At 43.5% G+C, this 19419-nt stretch overlaps 1 protein-coding gene across 1 annotated transcript; it reads left to right on the top strand.

Annotated features, from left to right (window-relative positions):
* The first annotated feature begins 4258 nt into the window (after positions 1-4258).
* On the top strand, positions 4259-18909 carry BFSP1 (beaded filament structural protein 1). Its single transcript, XM_063391926.1, has 8 exons — positions 4259-4629; positions 8653-8713; positions 11432-11527; positions 12322-12414; positions 13086-13193; positions 14531-14751; positions 16430-16515; positions 17794-18909. The coding sequence occupies exons 1-8, from the start codon at positions 4259-4261 to the stop codon at positions 18738-18740; spliced, it is 1983 nt and encodes a 660-aa protein (XP_063247996.1). The 3' UTR covers positions 18741-18909.
* Positions 18910-19419: the final 510 nt, after the last annotated feature.

Below are 19419 nucleotides of genomic sequence, written 5' to 3' on the forward strand. Positions count from 1 at the left end.
GCCAGTAAGGACCCCTCAATAGCATTCTGACAATCAGCAATAAACTCTTCTCTTTCCTAAAGGAGGATGAATCAAGCATTCCTCAGTCCGGGGTAGTGTTTGTTTAGCTTGATCTTCAAAGTGCTCCAATGACTGAGATCTTGCAATATTTTATTCTCTGTTCTTCACTGGATGAACAATTAGCCAGCTTGTCTTATATCTCATTCATAGCTTATATTGCACAGTTTAAAGTCATTGTTCCTTGACCTATTTACTATGATCATGGAAAAGGAAAAAACACACTAGACTTTGTTTTTTCAGTGTGCTAGTCTCTTTCACATTTGAATATATGTTCTTTGAGTCTTCCTTAAAGCTAATCAGCACAAATTCATTTCATCTTTCTGATCAATCATGTTCACAAAAAGGTTCTGCTTTGAATGTCTTCACAGCAGTTTTTTCAGATAGGTAATGTCATGTGTTTGGACATGGCTCTTGAGCATCTGTTTTCAAAACAAAGAATAACCTCAATTTCCATCTATGAGATCTCAGCATGAAACACTTGTGACACGTTTCATTATCGTGCTGTCTCTGAAGTTTTGTTCTGGACTACAGGAACAGGAAACCCTGGGCTACAGCATCAGGCTCTGAATAAAGCAAAGAAACTTTACAGCAAGGGTGACTTGAGTGCCTCAGCTGGGCTGTACCAGTAGATGTGATCATTTTATAGCAGCTGAATAGTTGTACAAACAAGCTGTCATGTTATTACTGAGAAAACACTGAACTTGGAGGATTAATTTGAAAACTCTGAGCACACTGCCTGGGGGAATCTATTTGACTCTTACCCTGTCTTAACCCAGCAATGTAGAAAAGGTTTCTGCCATGAGAAAAGAAGCAGAGCTGGAAGTGTCCAGGGCAGGGAGAATACAGGAGCTCTGAGGTTGCCCCACAGTAATGGCCAGCAAAACGTGGCCAGCTACAGCTGGGACTGGGCTAGTTCTTATCAGAAAGATATGGTTGCTTTGGATTGTGGCATTTTTAAATGTATTTCATGCATCTTGATTTAGTTTAAGAAACTTGTGTTGACTTAGCCAAGCAGTAAGGAGTACAAGCAGGTTTTTGGCTCTGCCAAAATATACTCATGTTGTGCATATGGGATATAGCCAGGTTACTTTGCAAAGTGGTTTATAGCAATACAAACAATTAAAAAAGAAAGAAACCACCCTCTTGTACCATGGACTTATTAAGCTGTGCAGCAGTGGGTAAACACCCATTCTGGAGTGATGGTGATCATACATCATACAGTGCATTTAAGCAGCAAAGAAACAGCCTTCAGATTTTGTTATTGGATGAAGTCACACATAATCTGGGGACAAAGAGGGAAAGTGAAAATTGTTTCTGTATGTTCCTTCTTGTTTATACTGCAGGCATGAGGATGATCTATTTTCTTTAGATAAGTGCTCTTCAATACACTCTCATTGATTTAAATCTAAAAAAGATTTCAAGCAGTTTGCTGAGCATTTCATTAATGTGTATATAGATAACCTTTCAGTCTTTGAGCCATCTCTAAATAGGAAAAAGTGGACAAGATCCCTGTGTAGGTAATTCACCTTTGTGGTCCATCAGATGAGCCAAATAATTCAGTGGATAACAGACGCAGATTGATTTTTCTGAGGTGTTTTTGATTCTTTAGTTTTGAAAAGAGTAACAGCTGCAATCTGTTCCAAACTGGTTTTGCTTTTAGGCTACCTAATTCTGATTTGCTGCATTTGTGTTCAGTTTTGGACTCCTTGCTACAAGAGGGACAGGGAGGTGCTGGAGGGTCTGCAGCACAAGTCTGATGAGGAGGAGCTGAGGGAGCTGGGGCTGTTTAGCCTGGAGAAAAGGAGGCCTGGGGAAGACCTTATCTCTCTTTAAAACTATATGAAAGGAGGTTGTAGTGAGGTGGGGTTTGTCTCTTCTCCCAAGTAACAAGTGACAGGATGAGAGGAAATGGCCTTCAGTTGTGCTAGTTGAGGGTTAGATTGGATATTAGGAAAAAAGTTTTGCAGGAAGGGTTATCAAGCATTGGAACAGGCTGCCCAGGGAAGTGGTGGAATCACCATACCTGGAAACGTTCAAAAACTTGTGGATGTGACAGCTGGGGACATGGTTTAGTGGAGAACTTGGCAGTGCTGGGTTCTTAGAGGCCTTTTCCAGGCTTAACAATTCTAAAATTTCTATGATTTGCTTGTTCACAAGCTGCCTGGAGGCCAGGATGGCTCCTTAAGTCACCTCCATCTCAAAAAGTCACTAAGACAGAGCCTGAGTCATGTAAGCTTGCCTTGGCCCTGGTAAAGCTGTGTCTACAGCAAGTCAACAACAGAAACTGCTCGAGATGAGGAGTCAGGGATCTCACCTTGGAGACATGCATGCTATACCAAACACAGATTTGCCCAGTAGAAGGCAAACCTTGGGATAACCTTCAGTAACAAATACTGGGACTGCAAGTCCCCTGCAGACAGACCACTCGGTTTAGGGACATGGGCAGTCACTGAAAGGCCTGTCCTTTCACTAGCTAAGGAGATAAAGTCACCATGGAGTCACTGCTTCTTCCAGCCACTGAGAGAGAGATGGAATAGCACTTACATGGGCTATTATTTTACTGAAAGGCTGTCTAAAGCCATAAAAACCCTTGCCATGAAAACACACCGCCCACAATCCAGTAGAATCTACTTTCTGATCTCTTCTGGAAGACTAACTTTGTTAAAAGCTCAGCTGCATTGTCGGGGTAAGCAGGCTGGCCCAGCCAAAGAGCTCCAAATGCCAATATGTTTGTGCAGCATGGAGGCCAGTGGTTTCACGTTCACTGGTTCATAAAGATCCCAGACATTTCTGAAAATTCTGTCCCAGTTTTGCTATATACATAGCTAGGAAGCAGACTATGGAGCTGCACAGTCTGTGTGCACAGCCTGATTTAATTTTCTGAAAAATCTTTTGATCTTTCCCCATGGCACTTCCAAATAATCTGAAGCAGAATAAGAAATATGGAGGAAATGTCTAATGAATTTCTGCCCCTTCAGATTTAGTAGTAGGGTACCCAAACTTGAGAGTCATCTGAGCACCAGCTGCTTTCTTCACCTCTCTATTTGCCATCAGTGACTTGAGCTCTGTTGAGCTTCAAAATACATGTGATTTAAATATTCATTTAAGATATGATCATTAAAGAGTGAAATTGACTTTTATATGAATCATTTTTGGGAATCTCAAAATTGGAGTATCTTGGTGTTGGGCTTTTTGTCTGGGCAAGTAGATTGCAGAAGAACAGGTCTAAGAAATGGGATTTCTCACAATGAAAGACAGGGAAAAAATACTAGAGGAGATGCACCGAGGGGAAATTAAAGCCTCTCAGGGAATGGCAGCACCCAAAGCTCCATGATGGTGGAAGTAAAAGAAGAATGGTGGCTCCCCCCCATGGGATAATATGGAAAGTCATCCAAGTCATGAGAAGTCACGGCTGTTTGCTATCCCCAAGGAAAGTGGCTTCCCAAAGGGGCTTTGTTAAGCCTGGGGCTTTTAGTACCACTGCTGCTTGGGTGCTTCTCATGCCAGGTAGAATCAACCTGCAGAAAAGTCTGACATCAAGCCTCAAGTGAGGAGGCTTCATGTCAGACCATGTCAGACGCCTCAAATGCCCAAATCTTGCCCATGGCACTGGAGTCATATTAATTTTTATATACTATCCCATCATTCTAAATGATCACGAAACCATCAAATAACAAAAAAATCAAGGGCTGCCATCCACTCACACCAAAATCCTGTCTCAGCAGAAGGCCTCTGGGGACACCCCCATGGGACAAAGCTCTCCCCCCAGCACAGCCATGAAAGGCTTTGAGCTCAGCCTCCAAAACTGCTAAGCGCTTGTTTTGTTTTCCGTGGATAATGCTTTAATCCACCCAGTGAAAGCTGGACGTTGCTCTCTTTTATTCTGGCTGTACACAATTGCAGTGCTGGAAAAGAAAAGCCCCCCCAGCCCATCGGTGCCCGCCGCTGCCCCGAACTGCTGACGCCTGGATGGGCAGCTCCGAGGCGGGGCCATTGGGGATTTATTTAGTTCACTGCCACGGATGACGCCTTCAGTGCCACAAACCACCCTGGAGACAAGCCCCGACCGTCTGGGGTGGGGAGGTGATTATGTTCAGCTCTTCCTCCCCGAACACCCCAGACACAATTCAGATCCAAACTGGAGAGACAGGCAGGCACGCAGGAGGGGGCCCCGGCACCGCGCAGCCCCTCTGAAGCCATGTACAGGAGCAGCTTCCTCCGCGAGGTGCGCAAGGAGAAGTACGAGCGCTCGGACGCCTACGATGAGCTGCGGGGCTCCCCGGAATTCGACAGCTTGGCCCAAGCCCGCGGCTTGGAGAACCTGCAGGAGCTCAACGAGCGCTTCGCCAGCTACATCAACCGGGCGCGGGCGCTGGAGCAGCGCAACGCCATCCTGCGCAAGCAGCTGGAGACCTTCCAGCGCATGGACGAGCTGGTGGGGCTGGATGAGGCCTTCGCGGGGCAGATCGAGTTCAACCGGCAGCGCGTGCGGGAGCTGGCCTCCGACAGGGCCAAGCTGGAGCGCGAGCAGAAGGACGCCCAGCGCATGCTGGACGAGTACCGCAACAAGTAAGGCCCTGGAGGCGCCTGGGGTCGTGTCCACGGTCAACCCTTGTAGTGAGGATGGGTTCGGGGTCACCGGCTCCTTCTGTCCTGTGAGGGCGATGCCTCTCCGTGGGCATCAAGAGGGATGGCGCGTAAGGCGAAAAGTGGTGGATCAGGGCTTAGGGAGCTCTGCTTTTTATAGTCTTGCTCTCCTAGGTGGGAAGATGTGGGGTTTTTATCTTCTTTCCTGTTAGAGCCAGGATTAAATGCTCAAGAGGCAGATTTCATGTTGGGACTCAGGTATTTGTTAGTTCTCATCTATGTTACAGTCTCACAAGCTATGAATTCTAGCTAACAAAGTAAAAAATAGCTTTGTCTCTATCTCTCTACAAGGTCTTTTAAGCACAAACTGTCCAATTATGAAATGACACGTACATTGTTTTTACTTTTAACCCAATAACCAACCACCCGTGGCCCACAATGCAGGTTTTTCTATCCAATCACAAAATACGACCCAAACCCATGATGAAGAAGGTGAAAAAGGACTTAGCCTATACCCTAAAGCCTCTGTCTTCCTTTATATACACTACTATATTCTAAAACCTTAAACTCTAAGTTTTCCACCAGGTGATATCACACTCTTCTATTCAAACTCCACACCCATAATCCCAGTGCTGTCATTCAACCTCCAACTCCTCTTCTTCCTTGCATCCTGTATTTCCATCTCATGACACTGTAACAATAAGAACAGACTTGCCCTAACTTCACCTCTTTAACCTCTATGAATCAATGCTCTAATTTATTTAGCTGTTGACTCTGGTACTTGCTCATGTGTTTTATTAACAGCATCCATGAGTATTTGGCTAAACTCAGTACTTCATTTTCTAGCTGCATATTAGTTAAAATTTTATTAGAGGTGCTTTATGCAAACTGTAAATAGGTGGGGAATAATAAAGGACACTGAAAATCCAGAAAAGGGGCTGTGCTTTCAGAAAGTAGGATTTAGGACCTGCTAAAGGGCTAGTTAGTGGCTTCCTAGGGAAAAAAAAGGGATGGTACCTTGTTGTTCTTTGTACTTTGGGATGCTCACTCAGCAGCTGTACACAAAGTAAGAAGCAAACTTTGATTATATCCAAACCAAAAATTGCAGTTTAAAAGTTAGATACACAGAGCCATGACAGTGGAAGGGCAGTGGCTGCCTTTTAACAATATTGCACCAATTGGTTTACATCTAGAAGTGAATTTTGTTGGTTTTTTTTCTCCTTGGGAGCTGCTGAATTTGACTAGAAAACAGACACGAAAATTTCTTCAGTGTCTGAAAAACTTGGTTTGGTTTTGAGTTGCAGGTTTTAGAACAAGGCCAGTGCTCTGGTAACCTGTAGTCTGCCATCCTGATGGCTCAGATTTCAGCTCCCAGAAGTTATAAATAAAGCTCTCTAAACAAAAAATGGGAGGAATAATCTTCTGTGCCCTATTGGGGGCTGCTGAAACAAGAAACATTCCTGTGCTGAAGACCTGCTCTCTTCCCTGAGTCTGCATTCCCTTGGCAACAGGCACTGTGGGTTTCTTGCTTCGTATTGAACCATAAAGCTTTTGATGCACGAGGGTTAACAAAATCTCTTTGAGGGGAGCATCGTGAATAAATTAATTGACAAATGTCTGTGTCCTTCACTAATGCAAAGAATTTTAACTCTCACAACCCATTCTTTCACTCACCTTCACAACTGAGGAAATAGATTTATATCTAAGTAAACCTTTTAAGGTGCATTTATATAAGTGAGCCTTTTAGAATTGGATATAGACAGAGTAGGGCCTAAGACTAGTGAGTCTGTACAATTAAATGTTCATGAACCATTAAAAATTAGAACTTACATTAAAATTTATTTTTAAATCCTCTATGGTCACATTCACAGCTTTTCTCATTAACACGAATAGCTCAGACTCTGTAGCAGGGGAGAATTCTTTCTCTTGAAGTTGCAAAAAAAAAAAATCAATGCTGGGAATAGTTTGGATGCATCTCATAAAAAGACTAATTATGCTATTTTTATTGACCTCCACTGTTATAGCAACATTGCATCTGGCTGTGGGAAAGGATTGTGTTTCTCTCTCTAGGATATTGGGAAAGATGCTGAAATATAGATTTTAGTGGCCTTGGCTGAACAGGATTAATTAATTCCAGAAATTAAAAGCCTTGCTAATCAACTGTTTCATTTAAAAAATTGTGCACTGCTAATACAGTGGATTTTGAACGTGCAGCATGATTCCCTGGAAGCTGTTGCACACAGCAATTTCCCCTATGCAAAAAACCAGTTAACATCCCTTTTCTTTCAACAGTCCAAAAACATTTGTAGCTGACCTAAAGCTACATGACTAGGTGAGAAGGCTGGTGTTTTGTTGGGTTTTTTGGGAGTTTTTTGGGGGTTTTTTTAATGAAGGAAATTAACTTCATGGCTCTTAAACTCCATGAAAGTCTGACCATCAAACATCACATTAAAAAAAAAAAAAAAATTGGACGTCTGGCTAATTACTAAACATCAAAATCAACTTTGAAGCATAACAGGTTTGCAACTTGTCAGCCATTGCACTTGCAGTCACGTTTCAGCAGGCACAGAGGCATCCTGAGGTGTCTGAAGCATTTCAAAGAGGTCCACAGCACTTTTTGCACTGATATTCTGGAGAAGATTGAACATCACTAGAAGGAAATTGTCCTTCAGAGGATAATCACACAATACTAACTCTCTCAAGCTGCCAGGTGGATTTACAGCCGTGTGGCACAGCACACATTTGGGTTATTTGAGAGTGAAGGCAGATGTAGCTGAATATTTTAGACATTGAAATGAGGGAGATCTGAATTACATTAGGGCTGAGGTACAGACACTGAATCCATCAGATGGTTTTATATTACTGTGAGTGTAAAAGCAGCCTTTTATTGTAACTGCATTTGTCACCTACCAGAGTGTTTCTTGTACAAAGTAAGATAATGATAGCTTTTTTATATCTCTGTACCTCTATTATTTTAGGTAAAGTGCTAAAGGGTTAAGACTCTGTTTCTGCTGCTGTTGGAGTTTGATAAGCCATTTGTTCAGTACTGATGGCAAAGTCTCAGTGCCTTGGATTAATAAGTTGCTTCTGGTTGGTTGTTTCTCAGGGGTGGGTTGTTTGTTTGTTTGTTTGTTTGTTTTTAATGGAGTCTCATTAAATCACATCTACTGTTAAACATTTCATATGAGGTTTACTTAAGGAAGGGAATAAATTATGATATTCGAGAATCAAGTTTTGTACTCTGTGGCCAGAAGGATTTTCTAGAAGATAATTCTATTTACATATGAATGTGGAGCCCTAATTCTTAAAGAATTGGTGCTGTTTCCTCAAACCAGAGATAAATACATTATACATCCATCTCGGCACCAGGAACGTGTGCATTATGCACTTGTGGACATTTTATTGCATAAGACTAGCAGGTTAAATGCAGTCCTTACTAAGGCTCACTTGTTGCTTTGATGAAGCTAAAACACAAATTACCATTAAAGGGGGCACAAAGCTTGTGCATCCTAATGCAATGTTGCTCCTACACAGTCAATATGTGAAATTGCAACCCTTGTGTTTAATGTGTCTGTCATTAAAGTGCTTCTTGAACAACAGCAGGTGTGATAAAAAACCAAGAACAATGTAATTAAATGTCCATGTGCCAATGTAGCAAATCCTCACTGCTGAATGGCTGTCACTGTAGTCCAACACCAATGGAGCAGGCCTTTATTGCAGATAAGCTATTCTTGGGCATTCTGTAAAAAAGTGATAGCAGATGTATGGCTTTTCATTGTATTCTGTTAGATAAGTTGAACACAAGAATTTAGGCAATCCTGAAATTACTCTCAGCATCTGGGACCAAAAAATAATTAATGCTAATGCATGAATAAATCTGTTGGGCCCTTTCAAGAGTCATATTCTCCTTTAGTTGAAGCGTATCTTGTCCATGACAGTGCAGATAAAAATGCAGTTTTCAGAGGGATGAACTGCTGAGCTGTATCTCCTTTTCTCTACTTGCAGGTATAGAAACGAACGTGAATATCAGCAGAGGCTAAAAGAGACCCTGGAGCGCCTTAACAAAGTAAGTCTGGGAAAATGCCAGGGGAAAGGTGTATCATTTTTTTTCCTCTCATTTCATTTACTGTAGTGAGCTGATTTGAAGAAGCAGTGGAAAGATAAAATGTCAGAGCAAGGCATTTGTTGTCATTATGCCCTTCTCTGTGTTCCCCTCCCTAAGCCTTGTGTAAGTGTCTGAGCCTCGGCCTTTTCCCCACAATTTTTAAATACAGCTACTGTATTAAAATACAGTCAGTAGTGATAATCATGCCATGAAAAATTGCTGATTAAGTCCATGTTTTGTAGCCTGACTTTTCACAAAACTCCTTAGTCCCTTGCAGGATATGGTCAGCCCTTCCCAGGACAGACCCTCAGCTTCCCATTAGGTTTCCAAATAAAAGAGAAGCCACGCCTGGTTTGTTCCTTTTATATCAAGACACTTTCCTAAAGTAACACCATGGGAAGAGCAATAATAAAAATAACAACACTTAATATAATATTAAAAAATCCTGATTCATCCGGGTGAGGAACATAGTATTATATTTTTCCCCAGGCTACCCTTCATCTTCTGTATTGGGAAACAATTAAAGCTAGATGAAATAAAGATTATTTTTTTATTTCCCTGCTACAAATGGCTGGACCTGCTTTGCTGGAGCATTGTTGTATTGATGATATGCATGTTTTATATTAAGAAAAGACAGTGCATTTTAGCATTTCTGTCTCCAGTGAGCTCTTGACATCCTGCATCAGTTCTGTTCTCCAGAGCACTCTGCTCTTGGGCACCTGCAAGCCCTTAAAAAGCATTTGTGACAGTAAATCTTTTGTAGGGGTTGTTGGAGCTGGTAAGTCTGTAGCTGAAGAAAAGTGAATTGATTCACCAGCCCTAGGCACAGCTCACAAAATCTTGAGGCAGGTTTTCTGTACAGGGCTCAAGATGCAGCCTGAAAACCTTCATGTGCAGGTGGAAACTCATTCTTTATCTGACAGCTGGGAAAAAAATGGTTCTGGAGAGATCTAAGGAATTTCTCTTCCACAGTAAATGAAAATATTGCTTCAGCACAGGAATCAATGTTCTGGAATCATCACATGGAGCAGAATGGCTTTTCAGAAGTTGAGTGATTACCAGATACTGCAAAGTCCAAAAGAAAATGTGTAGACACTGCACTGTTCTGATACACAGCTCTGCCAAGGAAGCTGGCTTCTTTGAAAGCATGGAACAAAAGCAGAAGTATTTTTCCCCTTTGAGGGGAACATTTGGAAAGCTGAAAACTGCTTTTTGTTTTATTGCCTGCTGAAATATTTGCTTATAGGTATTATCTGAGGGCCTGGGGCCTTTTTCTGGCTCCCTCCCAAACCTCCCAACGTGGCCATTGTCCCGCTGATCTTCCTCTCAATGGGAAGGGAGAGGAGTGCAGAAAAGCAGTGGGCATTCCTGATGGCTGGCTCTGAATGTGCTGGGCTGGATGTGTCTGCATCAGCCCCTGGCTCACAAAGCAGAGCCTGCTGGAGGGTTCTGTGCCTGGGAGGCTTAGCAGCACAATGAGACAGCCACCATCCACACATTTTTGGAACAGCGCGTGCCGTGCACGTGCAAAAGGAAAAATCCTCTTCTGCCAGTCACACGCTGCACCCACAGAGCTCAAAGGTTTTATTTGCAACCCATGACCCACTCACAGAGGTGTTTTTACTGCTGATAATGGCACATGGGTCATTTGAAAGAGTTACCTTTAAACACTTCTTTTTTTTATTCTTTGAGTTAAATGCAGAAAGCGAGGCTTTCTCGAGGCAGATTGCAAACTGGTGGAGGAACTGGCAAGTTTTGTGGGGCTGCAAGGAAGAGCCAGTTAAAATCTTTTAGGATGCTTTCTCAAAAATTGTATTTTACAGGCTTAGTTAATGCCAAACCTAAAAAAGAAACAATGCATTAAATAGAAAGATAAAACTTATCACTACTCTTACATGTTTGTGAAATATGTTGCCAAGTTCCATGGAAATTATCCTAAATTCTGGGGTTTGTGTTAAATAACATAACATAGGAAAAATCTAAATTAGGTCTTTGAACAGAAATGGAGATCTCATTAGATTTAAAGGCCAATGTCACCCATACCCGTGTACTCTGAGATCATGGTTGCTAGTCATACAGTTACTTCTTTGAAATAATTGTCCTCACAAATCCCAAAGTATTATAAACTTGTGCAGCAAGGTAATTGTTTCTAAACTTGGTCAACTGCCATTTTTATTTCCAGAAATGGCCCCAAACTGGCAAATGTTTGTGGCACTTGAGAAAACCAAATAGAACCATACCAAAGAGAGTGCAAATCCTTTGGACCATCCTGGGTTTTTAGAAGGACTTCTTTACTGGGGATCTTAAAAAGGCACCAGGATACCTCAGATTTTGTCGTGACACTAGAGAAATCAATGCCTCAGTCAGCTGATGTCATTTCTTTAAGACTCACGTACATTTTAACATCAAAATCTGGTATTTCAAACGTCTGCTGCTTGGCTCCCAGCATTATTTTGACCATTGCCTAACTGTGTTGTAAATTAAATTTGTGCAGAAGGTGGTAAATAACATATTTGGTGGTAAATAACATAACCCACCTGTTTGGTGGTTTCACGACACTCCTGTGCCTCCCCATGGGCTCTAACACTCCGGGTAGGAGTGCACAGTGACTCAGGCAGTGCCTGTGGGTTTGCCACTCCAGGCACACGTGCCACCATGCCACATGTCTCTGCTTTGCAGGAAGCTGATGAAGCCTTGCTGTGTAACCTGGAGCTGCAGATCGAGTCCCAGTTCCTGCAGGATGACATTAATGCCACAAAGGACAGATACAAGAAGGTAACTGGCTGAATTTGCCGTCTTCCTTGTAGTGATGCATGTGGAACTTTGCCCTTTTCCATGGTCAAATGGTGCCAAAAAGATTAAAGCAAATCCCATTTGTATTTTGGTGGGTGCGTAGAGCACTGTTTATTTTCAGTTGGCACAACAGCTGGATGGTTTCCAGCACCCAAACACACTTCTCAGTCACCACAGCTGTAGCAGAGCCTTGAATTTGACTCTGGTGTCATGGTCGAATCCAAAGTGCTGACCAGGCTGTCTTATATTTCACACTAAGGAAGCTGTTGCCTTCATCACCCCATTTTTTGGGACAGGGCACTCCAGTTAATCAGCAGACATATGCCTGTGGATGTATGAGTCCACTGCAGCTGACTTTTACATATGTTCCCTTTTTCCAGGGAGAACCATGAGTTATGAACTATGGGATCAGGCCACTGCCCCGTCTTTGCTGCTTTTGAAACAAGTGGCTCTTTTTTTCAGTCCCCATGCAAAGGTTATTTGTGATTCTTATTTTGAAAATCTCCTGTGAAATTGGAAATGGTGGAATCTTTAATTAAGACTGTGAGCTGTATAGTCCTTAGCCAAAAGTCTGTGATAGACCCTCAGTATGATGAAACTGTTAGTACCCCTGCACTCAAAAACAGGTATAAAATCACATTCCAACCCAAGTCTGAACATTAATTGGACTTTACATGCTGAAACCGTTACATAACTAGAAATAAGCCCCAGGAGTACATGGAAATGCCTACCTTACTATGGCATTTTGTAATGAAAATGTTTTTACCTCATCACAGAACCTCATGGAAATCCAGACCTACGTCAATGTCTTGCAGCAGATCATCCAGACAACTCCTCGTGTGTCCCCAATAACCACTGGCATATGTGAGGCAAGTATTGCTGTTGGGAAATGCAGCTTTAACTAAGAAATATATAATGTTTATTGAACTTCTGTTCCAAGGTTAGGTGAAAATTGTCAAAACAACGTGTAAATTCTGAATCGTGAATACAGGAGGAAAAAAATTAACTGTAGCTCTGAAAAACTGCATCAATGAGGAAAGGGAGATGAGCTTTGTCAGGTGCACCCCAGCATACAAAAAAGTGTGGTTCAAAGGCAGTTGAAGCAGCTGTGCTTCTTCTCTGAGGAGGAGCTGGCAGGATGTATGAATATTTGAAGAGAAAGGAAATCTTATCCTGAAGAGGGTGAGGTGTGGTGAAAATTTAAATCAAATTAATTGACACAGACTAGGTGAAAACTTGGTGATTTCCACCAGTATGAGTGGCTATGCCAGGAACATCCAGTACTTGGAACAAGGAGTGAACAGGTGTATCTGCAGGGCCTAAGCTGTACTGCTGCAGCCCTGCCATCTGATATCTTTATTCTTAAAACCATGCCACCAAATTCAACAGAATTTGACTCGAGGTTCAATACCCACCTTTTATCTCTCTTTTGCCACTTTCTATTTGTCTTTACAGTGTATTTCCAGTAGTGCAATTCCTTCTGGCTCTTTTTAGGAGGGAAACACGTTTTCCTGTACACACCTTGTTTTCTTCCAACCAGGAAAAAGTGATAGCGGAGAGGAGGATCCCTGCTCTGCAGAGCCAGCTGGAGGAGTACAAGAGCATCCTCTGCCAGCTGCAGGCACAGAAATACAAGCTGCAGACAGAGGTATTGTAATCACCAGCCATACACATCACCATGTTGTTCATGAACGGCTTTTTTAATGTGGTAAAACCTCTAACATGGTTTTGTTGACTTGGTGGACTTGGTGGAGGTGTGTTTTCCTTTAAGATTTCCATCTTTTCCTTCAGCTATTTCATTCCCGTTCTCTCAGTGGAGTTAATTGTCAGGTTTAGATGGCCAGGGAGGGTACTGTAGGTGCAATGAAGCTGTTTTTGCCTATCAAGAGTGGCTGATGAGGGAATGCATCCACAATGCACCTGGATTCCTGCAGGACAGAATCAGCAGGACGTTGTGGATGGAAAAGTCCCCCAGGGCTCCTATGACTTCCTTACCTGCTGAGCTCTGGGGGAGGAAAGCAGCCTTCTGCTGGCAGATGGAGAGAGGCAGTCTTTGGGGAATTAATCGTGCTGCTTCCAAAATCAAATCTTCCCATCCCAAATAGATTGTTCATTCATTCATTCTTGTGCCTTGAGATTAAAAGAGTGAAATATCTCTATGAGTGGAGGTCAGTAACACAATTGCTTGTGATGGTGAAGGCTGGAGCTGGTGACTGAGGTCTCATCCAGTTTCTTTCTGGACCTGATAGCCGTGTGCTTGAGAGGTCATGGACCCCACCTCATGAACAGAAAAGAGTCTCAGTCCACTTGTGCACTACAACAGAACCAAACTTATGTCAAGGGACATCACTCCTGTCTTTAGGCTCTTAAAAGTCTCTTTTTTTAATCTTGCCTGAAACATATAAGAATAAATCAATTATTAAGAATTCATTCGTCATTTATTGCCCCACTAGCTTTTTGTGAGTTCATCTCTTTGAAATGTAGGGAAAAAAAGTGATAAAATAACTATGGTAAATAGCTTTAGTAAATAGCTGGAGAAAGTGAGAGCAGAGTTACAGGGTGAAATATCCCTCCTGAAACTCAGCCCTTATTTTTGGAAGGCGACTTTTGCCACCTCCTGGTTGATGTGCTCATTTTATCATTGAAGTAAAAAAGCCAATGAATTGAATTCAAGAGGAGTGTTCTTTATTTAAAATGAGATCTTTGGTCTTATTTGCCCTTTTTGCAGACCTCAGAGAAGGGGGAGTGGGTATTTCTTGAGCTCATCTTCCCAGTTAAGAACTTTTACTGTCCTTGCAAGGCCCTGCCCACTCTGATGAGATCCTGTTCTTTGAATAACTGAACCAAGGCAGTGAAACTGCTCCTGTGTTTCAGCAGTGCAGCATCACATTGTAATAAAGCACGACTTGCCTTTCTTTATGCTTAAAATATGGCGATGGTGAATTTCTCAAAGCTGCTTCTCTCACCACCAATTTTATTTTCCAGACAACCATGCTGGAGCAAGCGATTAAAAACACCCAGGAGAGCTATGACGACGAAATTCAGCTTTACAACGAGCAGATTGAGAACCTTAGGAAGGGGATAGAGGAGGCTGAGAGGACCTTGGAGAAGTACACGACTGACTGCCGCCAGCTGGTGATCTACCAGCAGTCCCTGGAGAACGAGCTGGAGCGCTACAAACGCATCATCGAGAACGAGGACAGCCGGTAAGGATGGGGTTCTGGGCACTCCCAAAGGGACCAGGGACCTCTTTCTATCTCCTTTGAAAAATGTGTGTTTAAGGTCATTTCATTCACCTTTCAACATTTTCATGCCTTTCACTGGTAGATTTCTAGGGACAGAAGTCTAACTAGATGCATGTCGCTGTAGGACACGAGAAAAGACGAGAGACTCCAAATATTTCAGAAGGCAAAGAGTATAGAAAAAGCTTTTTTGCCTAAATTCTTACTACTTTTTATAAGGTGTTCTGACACAGACTTAACACGATTGGTGAACAGGAGCGACACCTCTCTAATCCCATTGGTTAAACTAGAGAAACAGCTAAAATGTTTTCTTTGAGAACTAGAAAGGCAAACACCACCCGGAGAAAGATTGTTTTGAGAAAGGATTGTTGCTTGCCAAGATTGTTTTGAGAAGAAGCTTTCTTGAGAAATTTTCCCTTGGGGAAAAAAGTTAGCAGCTGCCATCAGGCTAAAATCTCTCAGACCCAGAAATATCAGGCCCACAGATGCAAAAATCTAAATAGATGCAAAATCTGGTCAGACTTCTGCCAAGGAAAGGGTCAAAGCCATTTTGGGCTTCTCCTGGGCATGCAATCTCCTTTCCTGCTGTCCTGGCATCGGTGTACAGAGGTCAGGAGCACACAAAAGCAGTCTGAGCATCCCCTCCCCAGACTGGGTGTTGGTGACACTTGCTCAATGTTGATTTTTGGAGGGTTTGCAGAACAAGGAAATGTCCTGTAAAGCAAAGCATTCTTCACAGCAAAGCCACTCTGCAGGCACGGGGAGAAAGAGGAAAAATACAAGCAATTGGCAGGGATTTGGGTCGTGCTTAAACCTACAGAGGAGCACTGTCTCCCTCTAATGTCAACTATCAGCCACAGTGGAGAGAAGGATCTTTCACAGCAGCAGAGCCAGATCCCTGAGCATCCAAACTATTGCTCCAGGCCGTGCAGAAGATGCAGGAGAAGAAGTAGTAGTAGAAGAAGACACTAAGTAGTCCATCCTACGTGTGGGGAATGGGAATTTAATTAATTTCCAGGGTCTTTTTTTGGACAGTGAGTTATAGTTTAGAAGTATCTCAACCGGTAATTCTCAATGCCAAAAATCATATGGACACAGGGTCTCTGACAGGACAAAAATATCCCAAGTTCCAGCTGAGCAAAGATACAGTAATTGTTCTTTGCAATAGGCCTGGCTCTCAATTTTAATTTTTAACCCTTAACACTACTGACTCCTCAAATGTCTTCCGAGGAAGACTGCTCCAAATTTCCTGTTTTACCAGCCAGCATGGTAAAAATGGATTTACAGTTCTTGCTGAACCTCTGGTAGGCTTGGATTGACTGTTTGCCCATCTAAAACCTTCCCATCTTTCCAAAGTGCCATGCTAAATGCAAAGCAGTTGCTACATGTTGTAACTGCTGGTGTACTTTACCTAAAGGAGTATCCCATGTCTCCTGCTGGTAGAAACCAGCCTCACTCCTGTGAAGGTGCTGTGGCTGTTTTGATTTTCCCCAGACAAGAAGCAGGTTCCCATTGTTCTTTTTGACTCCCCACTGTAGAGAAGTACATTTTTTCAATGTCTGCACTTCATTTTTGCATGATTTCACTTGCTTTCACTGAAAATGCTGGGGAGAGGACTAATGGGTGCACATATCCCCTACAGGTTAAACTCTGCCATAGCAGGAACCCCGGTCACACTCTTCACACAGATCTACCGACCTGCCCAGCCTCAGGTTTCCAGGGGAAGAGGTAAACCTGTGGTGTGTCTTTCTGTGTCTGTCGAGAGAAGCATCCTTGTGCTTTAAGCTGTTCGTCCATTTGTCTTTAGCTTGGCCACCAGGCTGGTAAATGCAGGCATTTTAGCTTGCCTCGACTGGCCTGGAGACAAGGTGGCAAAGGCCAAAATTAAAGAAAAAGCATTTCTTTGCTGATTTCTGCAGTTCTGCTTAGGCCAATCAAGAGTAAAATCAAAAGAAAGAGCTGCAGGTTTGGTGCTGACTCGTTCTGAGTTGTTTGTTTGCACTTTAGTGATGTGCAAAGAGCACCACGGTGTGCTGAGTGCCACAGGCAGAGGGCCCTTTCTGAGGCCTGTTTTCCTATGAATGATGTTTCCTCTGTTTTATGTTGGGTTGCTGGAATTAGGATGCTTGTGAACCTGGTGGCAAGGAAATGACCAGGGCGAAAAGAGCAAGGCTGCTCTTAACAAAGGGGTTGATGTAGTGGGTTCTAACATATGGTGTGACTTAAATCCAGGGCTGGCTGGGGTTTTACTCATGACAAAGTGCCTTGAGGACAGAGACAAACCACTGCATGAGGGATGTTTGTGGAATGCAGCTGTAATTTTTCTAACTGCTGTGTGAAATGTAGCATTTTTATATGAAATGGGTCCATAACACCTGAGGCCAGATCCTCAGCAGCTGTAAATACCTACTGCTGTGCAAAGTGGTGTTTCACACCTGGTGAGCATTTGGCTGTTTTCACTGATTTCTCCTGCATGATGAGCAGGGTATTTCATGAGTGTTACTGCGCTGTGGCAGGGGACAAAACATCTGCCTTGGGGAAAGAGCGTTAATATCTGTCTGTCCCCGTGTTCTTGTGCCAACCAGTGCCAACCCCTGCCTCCTCTGCTCTAGCTCCTCATGCCATGGAAATCAGTAGCTTACCTATGCTCCTGCTGCTGCTAAGCTGTCATGGGATCTGTGGCTGCTGCTTGCCCAGGACATCAGAGTCAGCCTGTGGGCAGGGGTTTCTGAGACCTCAGTGACAGTGTCTGGGTGATGCCATTGTGGCTGGGTGGCTTCCCAGCTCTGTGACCACCAGCCACTGCTGCACCCTCCTGAAGTGACCCTCAACATCTGTCCATCCTCCAGACTGTCAGGAGTGGAGGTGCCTGGCTCTCTTTGAGCCCCCCTGGGGATACAAAGGCTCTCCACATGTAGTAGTGAGGGCAAGAGGCAGCTCTAGCATTTGCAGTGACTGGATTCAAGCACTGTTTGTTGTTTCCTTTGCTTTGGTTTTTTTCCTTAGACATCACCCAGGCCGTGCAGGACATTGCCAGTGTAAAGCCCAGACAAAAAGCCCTGACGAAGAAAATGGCCAGGAAAAAAGAGCTGATGTCAAAAGACATAACCGACAGTCACTCTCCTGAAAGAATGTACGAAAGAACTCTGGAAGGCTTTGACCAAGATCAGATGGAGTTTAGGCACAGAGGCTCAGTCAGGTGTGAACCTGAGCAAGAAGGATCAGAATTTGACGAACAAGAAATGGGCCCAGAGGACGTACCTGATGGAGCCCAGATAAGTAAAGCCTTTGATAAATTGTGTAACATTGTGAGGGAGAAAATAAGAGTCTGCAAGAGACCAGAGGCCAAGCCTGAGGCCCACCCCAAAGGGCGTTACGTGCTGGTGACAGGGGAGGAAGGCTATGAGGAACCCTGCATCCTGGCCCCCTCCATCCCTGCTGGGGCAGGGATCACTGTTTCCACTGGCAATGGGAAGGTGATGAACGGTGGGGTTGTGGAGCCCATACCAGAGCTGCCAGAACCTGCCGAACCACCAGAAAAAGAGAAAGGGGAAATCTGTGGAAGGAGAGAAGAGTATGAACCCCCAGACAAACAGAGGGAGGAGGGGAAAGAAGACGTGCTTGAATGGGGCAGAAAAGCAAGAGGAAAAATTGAGCAAATCGCAAAGTACCCGGACATCTCTGAGCCTGAGACAGTTCCTTCCCCTGGTCTGATAAGCCCAGCTGAGCCAGGACTCCTTCAAGAGAGAGAATACGAGCGAGAAGATAAGCAGGGCCTTTTGTTCAGGGAAGCAGCCCTGCCTGGCTCCATGAGCTATGAGAAGGTGGAGGTGGTGGAGTCCATCGAGAAGTTTTCAGATGACAGAATTCAGACATATGAAGAGACAGCGATGATTGTCGAGACAATGATAGAGAAGACAAGCAAGAAGAAACCAGGTGACAAAGCCTCTTAAGTGACACACACCCTCTGATAGTCCACTTGTCTGGCATAGCTATTAAATGACTGTGTTGTTTTCCTGGCTGAATGATGACAGTAGTGAGATTTTTTTGCTGTTTGGTATGGAACAGATTGAAACCTTGATGGCAATTCTGTCTGATGAAGGCTCACCTTTGGTGTAACAACCATTAGCACTCTCCAGGGCACATCCTATGCAACTGATTTTCATGATCAGGACACATGGAAAGGAATTACTATGACAGAGCTGCCTGGCTTTCCACAGTATCCGGGACAAATTTGCATATTCCTCTACTGCTCCTGTAACTGCCATACGACCCCCCATCTCTGAGACAGCTGCAAATGTTAACTTGTGACATCTGGTTCATTAAATAAAAGTTTTGCCTTCTACTGAAGATACCCACTGTGGGTTTATTTTGCCTATACCACTGGTGTGCAGGAGTTTTTCCAGGGAAAAGGCTGGACACCTCTTAAATAGCCTGTTCCAAATCTCCCAATTTCAGAGTCCTTAGATAGCAATGAGCTTGGCAGGCCTTTCTTTTTGGAAATAAAGACAAGCTTCCTGTATTTGGAATAAGCTCTTACTGCAGATCTTCTGAGAATAAAATTCCCTGAAGGGAGGTTCCCCTTATAAAAGCTACTGTTTGTCCTTCACTAACACCACTGATGTACTTAGG

This window comes from Prinia subflava, chromosome 2 (assembly GCF_021018805.1).
Source record: "Prinia subflava isolate CZ2003 ecotype Zambia chromosome 2, Cam_Psub_1.2, whole genome shotgun sequence".
In the NCBI taxonomy this organism is placed as follows: domain Eukaryota; kingdom Metazoa; phylum Chordata; class Aves; order Passeriformes; family Cisticolidae; genus Prinia; species Prinia subflava.